This window comes from Orcinus orca, chromosome 14 (assembly GCF_937001465.1).
Source record: "Orcinus orca chromosome 14, mOrcOrc1.1, whole genome shotgun sequence".
Classification (NCBI taxonomy): domain Eukaryota; kingdom Metazoa; phylum Chordata; class Mammalia; order Artiodactyla; family Delphinidae; genus Orcinus; species Orcinus orca.
The window spans coordinates 59,803,708-59,809,930 of NC_064572.1; the positions used below are offsets into that span (position 1 = coordinate 59,803,708).

Consider the following 6,223-nt stretch of genomic DNA (forward strand, 5'->3'; position numbering starts at 1 on the left):
TGCCATCCGTGGGCCACATTTAGCTGAATGGTTCCTGGCCAAAAGGTCAGAGGCAGGAGTGGGGCAAGACCTGAGCTTCTCAGTTCTGAAAACATCATGAAAGGAACCCCCTTTCCTGCCCCCATCCATCACCATATTCAAAGTTAAAACAATGACATATAAAATGTAAACTCAACACAGTTCTGATATCCCCCAGGATGACAGTACCAAATCTTTTAAAACAGTAAATAAAACAAAACTGTGGAGTTTCTCTCTTTTTGGAGTCCCTAATTCAGTACTAATATAAGACGCGATAGGCTTCCAGTAGGCTTCTGTTAACAGCACATTGCAATACCTGCTGCTCATTAAAGACCTCTAGTCATCAAGGAAAATTTAAAGGTTAATAATAGGGGAAACCGGGTGTGCAATACATGAGAATTCTCTGTATTACCTTCCCAATTTTTCTTTAAATCTAAAACTTCTAAAATAAAAGTTTAAAAATACAATTTAAATCAAACGCGCTTAAGGGTTTAACCTCTTCGAAATGGAAAAACCTATTTAAAATGTCTAATTCTTGAGGTTCCAGTGTTAAATTCAACCCCCCTTTGAGCAAAAGTACAGGCATACCTCAGAGATATTGCAGGTTCGGTTCCAGACAACCCCAGCAAAGTGAATATCACTAAAAAGCAAGTCACCCAAATTTTCAGGTTTCCGGGTGCATATAAAAGTTATGTTTACACTATACTGTAGTCTATTAACTGTGTGAGAGCACTATGTCTTAAAAAAAAATTGTACATACCTTAATTAAAAAACACTTTATTGCTAAAAAATGCTAACCACCATCTGAGCCTTCAGCAAGTCATAACCCTTCTGCAATAGTCAAAAGTCACTGATCACAAATCACCATAACAAATATAATAATAATGGAAAAGTCTGAAATATTGCAAGAATTACCAAAATGTGACACAGAGAGAGGAAGTGAGGAAATGCTGTTGGAAAAATGGCACCAATAGACTTCCTCGATGAAGGGTTGCCACAAGCCTTCAATTTGTAAAAAATGTGGTATCTGCAAAGCGCAATAAAGCCAAGTGCAATAAAACGAGGTGTGCCAGTACTTGAGAAGGAAGTGGTTAGTACCTCAGACTAGTTAACATCACAACCTACTTGGTCACCAACTCAAGGTGTGACTTCAGACCAATATACTATATCTAAACAAATTTTTTCTCAATGTAAATGAGGACAACAAAATCTATCACCTTCCTGAACTTTGCTCTGCTGCTGAAACTGAAAGCTGGGGAAGTTGTAGAAAAGTCCAAAGTGTCAGTTAAAGTCCCTCCACAACCTTCTGGGTAACAACACAGGACTAAATGCTTTGTCGGGGACTCTCTCTCATATGTGGGAACACCCCTTTCTTCAAGGAGAATTCCCTTCCTTTAACCATAAGTCACTTCTTCACGTGTGCCAAATCATTCTTCCCACTGTTGTTTGTTTTGTTTATTTAGAGAAATGAAGTACATGAATCAACAGGGAGTCCATAACTCCTAGACAGAAATAAGGGTCTCTGTCCTTGTCGAGCTTAAAGACCGGGTTTGGCTATAGAAGGAGAAAGGAATGGATAACAGTAGAAGCAGGAGCTGGCTGGTGGCAACAGGGAGTGATAGTGGTGGTAAGAAACACAGTGACCAAAAGAGAAGTTCCTTTAAAAGATTCAAAATCCACCTGAGAAGAGAACCGAGAAGAAGAGCTTGGGAGCTTCTCAATCTACCTAGCCCAGACCACTTTTTAGTTTGGCACTCCGTTCATCCATCCTGGAGCCCGTGTTTGAATCTGGGCACCGTACTGAAGAGGGGTGTGAGATAGGGAAGGTGACTTGGATAGGGAGAGATCTGGAAACAATTAATGTGAGGAGCTTCCAGACTCCGAAGGTTTCAAGTTTAGAGACTTGGCAGGAGTATTGAGGAACCTCAAAGATCACATGGAAGTTAAGATGACAAAAAATTAAAGGTCCTTTCAAGCCCTTTCATCCTAATAAATCCAGGAATGGTAGAAGGATCTGGAGATAAGAGAAGCTTTGGAGAAAGCGGGCAGAAAAAGGTATGAGAGCTTTCTTCAAATACCTGGAGGCTGACACGTGGAGGAAAGGATTCTGGTTTTCACTCAACCAGGCTTGGCCACTTGGGAAAATCACTTATGGCCTCTCTCTCTTCTCTCTCAAGAGTAAATACAAGAGACGTCATCAGGAACCTAGAGACTATTCCAGGATAGGCTGATTCCATTTCATTTTACCTTGCTTCCCAAGTTCTTTCAAAGACAGGGAGCCAAGATTCTCCTTGATTTCCACAAGCAAATACGCCTTTCAAAAAACAAAAGACTAATGCTTACCCTTCAGTGGAAGGGAACTTGAACCCTGAAAACATTATGCTACAAAAGAAGTTAGTCACATACTATATGATCCCATTTATATGAAAGTCCAGAGTAGGGACATCTACAGAGACAGAAAGTAGAACTTAGGGCTAGGGAGAAGGAGGGAACAAGGGGGTGATGGCTAAAGCACACGGAGTTTCTTTTTGAGGTGATGAAAGTGTTCTAAAATTGACTGTGATGATGGTTGCACATATCTGTGAGGATACTAAAACCCATTGAATTGTATACTTTAATGGATGAATTGTATGGTATGCGAAATACATCTCAATAAAACTATTTAAAAGAAGATGAGGGCTTCCCTGGTGGCACAGTGGTTGAGAGTCTGCCTGCCGATGCAGGGGATACGGTTTTGTGCCCTGGTCCGGGAAGATCCCACATGCCGTGGAGCGGCTGGGCCCATGGGCCATGGCCGCTGAACCTGTGCGTCCGGAGCCTGTGCTCTGCAACGGGAGAGGCCACAGCAGTGAGAGGCCCGCGTACCGCAAAAAAAAAAAAAAAAAAAGATGAAGGAGGGGAAGGAGGGAGAGGGGAAGGGGAGGGGGGGAGGGGCGGGGGGGGAGGGGAGGGGAGGGGGAGGGGAGGGGGGGAGGGGAGGGGAGGGGAGGGAAAAAAGAGGCAAAGGAAGAGAAGAGGAAAACCACAAAGAAGAGTGGCCTGGATGACTCCAGAGCCTACAGCATTTTGGCAAGAGATGCTCTCACCACTGTCACCACTGTGACCTGCCACCGTGGGTCCTGGTACTTCCAGACCTCAGGGAGTCCCGGGGACTCCAGAGGCCCAACTCCCACTTGCAGCCCCTGGAGTGGCGACTCACCACAGAGGACGTTTATGTCAAGCAGGCTTGACAGCTCTAACCCATTACAGACATCTGCAAAGCCACTACAGAGCCCATAAAGAGCCCCAGGTTTGGCCACCAGGCATGAGTTCCCTTCTGAATAGGAGCACACCCTTCTAGCCCCTTTGGCCACGCCCACTGGGGGGGCGATGCACATAGGACACTGGACCAGGGTGGTTTTCTCTGCCCCCTCTGCCCAAAGTATGCTGTTTCCTGGACTTAACAGCCCAGGGCCTGTTCCTAGCAATGGGAGGAGGTGGGAGCTTCACTGACGTTATCTCCTACTTCTCCCCAATCACCCACCTACTGTGGCCACTGTGGCCTGCTCCCCGTTCCATAAATACATCACGTGCACCCATTTATTGTTCCCCTGACTAGAGCACTCTTCCCCGACATGATTCCTCCCCCGCCCTCCTTCAGGTCTTTGCTCAATGCCCCTTTCTCTGTGAGGCCTAATCTGGCTGCCTCCTTTAAAAGTATAACCCCAACCCACTTTACCCCTCTACTGTTTTTCCACTGCACTTATCATATCATGTACTTTCCTTATTAACTGTATTGCCTGCCTTCCCCCACTGCTGCATAAGCTCCATGGGGTCATGGCATATGTCTGTTTTACTTACTAAATATACACCTGACACCTAGAACTGTGACTGTATTTGGTTTGTTTCTGCTTTTTAATTTATTTTTGGCTCCATCGGGTCTTCGTTGCCGTGTGCGGGCTTTCTCTGGTTGCGGCGAGCGGGGGCTACTCTCAGTTGTGGTGTGTGGGCTTCTCATTGTGGTGGCTTCTCTTGTTGCGGAGCACGGGCTCTAGGCACGCAGGCTTCAGTACTTGTGGCACGCAGGCTCAGTAGTTGTGGCTCTCAGGCTCTAGAGCACAGGCTCAGTAGTTGTGGCGCTCGGGCTTAGTTGCTCCGTGGCAGGTGGGATCTTCCCGAACGAGGGCTCAAACCCGTGTCCCCTGCACTGGCAGGCAGATTCTTAACCACTGCGCCACCAGGGAAGCCCTGCATTTGTTGAATGAATTGATTCCCTCTAGATAACTCTGCATTGGCTTCCGAATGGAATGTGTGGACTATGAACCTACTATTACCTTTTTCACAGTACAGGTTCTTCTAACCTCCAGAGCCCAGCTAGAGAGCCAGGAGGCTAAGGTTAGCTACCTTCCCACTTCCCGTAAATAATGAGCCTGCGTCACCAAATCTAACAACTGTCTCCACTGGCCTTTTCTTCCAAAGCACCATTAGAAGGCTCAGGGGATCTGGGGAGAGCTGGCTCTTCATTCTAGCATCTGCCCACAATTTCTCCAAGAACAGCAACTTCTCCTAGCCAACTATATTTTATTTTTCAAGAAGCTTTTACATCCTGTTTCCACATGTTATCTCTACTATAACATCATAAGATGGGATGGGGAAATACAAGTAAACCCATTTGCAAACACGGTAACTCTAATCTTCTCATCTAGTAATTCCCTGTTTACTTATTGTTTGCCTTCACAGACTACAAACTCCTTGAGAGCACAGATTAGGGTGTCCTGATCACCACTGAGGATATATTTAGGTGCACATTGTCTATTAAATTGTATAGTTAGTGCTCATTAATTGTCTCTATTCTCATCATCATTGCCGTGTTTGTCCTGTATCTCAGTGAGTGAGTGACTTGCCAAGTGTACATGCCCATGAACCAGAAGGGAACCCAGGGCTAATGGGAAGAGACTCTTGGCACCTTTCGATGGGTCGGTTACCCAGTCACCTCCACCTCTCCCCAGTTCCCAAAGTTCTGCAAAGGACATAAGAAAAGTAAAGCTAAAGGAATGGTGTTCCTAGAGTCCTATGGAAATTCTAGACAAAAACAAAGCCCAGGAGGGTAGAGGAAGCGGGCATAGGAAGGTGGCCCAAGGGCCCATCTCCAACCTCGGACTGTCTGAGCTCCCCCTATTGGCCCGATGGGACCCGAAGAGAAGCATTTCACCGGCCGAGAGGTAAGTCGGCTCTCCACCTACTTTAAACTTGACTCTCGGCTCACAGAGTTAGTACAACAGGGAGATCGACCCTCAGAAGCTCGGGCCAGTGCTGGAGGGAGAAAAGAAGACTTAGAAGACGGGGGACAGGGGAAGGTCGGGCAGGGGCTGAAGAAAATCGCGCAACAGGCTGGGAAGGGAAACGTGAGAAAGTTGGGGTGGGAAGTTTGCGACAAGGAACAGAGAAAAGAACAGAAAGAACTCTGATGCTACGCCGAGGAAGCAGCCGGATTCGAAAGGGTACAGCGTACGGCAAGAGGCGGCGGGCGAGAGGGCGCGCGGAGGGGAGGCTGAGGAGAGGCTGAGGAGAGGCTGAGGAGAGGCTGAGGAGAGCCCGGCCTACGCACCTGAGGCTGCCATGCCGCCGGCCGCAGTCCTCCGTGCCCGGCTCGCTGCGCGCGGGGCCCGGGGCCGGAGCGGGCCCGGCGGCGTCCCTGGCGCGGAACGGGAGGGGCGCCCGGCTCCGCGCAGCACCAGGCGCCGCTCTGGCGCTTCCTCCCGCCGGGCAGCGAGGACTTGCCGCGAGGGCGTGTCCACAGGGCCCGCCCCGCCGGCGGGGCTCGGCCCGCGGCACCTGCACCCCAGGCCGTTGGGGAGGGGAAGTGAGAACACCGACCCCCCCCGCGCCCCGCCACCGGCCGGCCGTCGGCCAGCTCCCCGCGCGGCCCCCGCTCCCCTCATCGCTCACTCAGAGTAGGTAGGAAGCAGGGGTCTTCGTGTGTCCACTCCTCGTGAAAACAGCCGGATGGGCCACCAAAGGGCAGCCTGAGGTAGAGGGAGCGTTGAGAGAGGAAGGAGGGAGAAGGGTTAGCTGGCGGGCCTCTGTGACCTGGGGCGGGGGCTGAGCACAGCTGGCCAAGCCATCTCCCCATCTCCTGGGGCTTTCTCCCTGAGCCGCTGCCCCGGCAGGAAAGGGAGGGGGCCGGAAGGGGAAGAGGCACCTTCCCTGGCACCTGGCCCTGGGT

At 49.5% G+C, this 6,223-nt stretch overlaps 1 protein-coding gene across 1 annotated transcript in view; it reads right to left on the reverse strand.

The window, feature by feature from the left end:
- Nucleotides 1-5,739, reverse strand: part of PIK3AP1 (phosphoinositide-3-kinase adaptor protein 1) — a 112,922-nt gene extending 107,183 nt beyond the window's left edge. Inside the window, exon 1 of the mRNA XM_004268393.4 lies at nt 5,606-5,739. Within this exon, the coding sequence (XP_004268441.1) occupies nt 5,606-5,618 (13 nt within the window). The 5' untranslated portion in view covers nt 5,619-5,739. The remainder of the gene's footprint in view (nt 1-5,605) is intronic.
- Between the last annotated feature and the right edge of the window lie 484 nt (nt 5,740-6,223).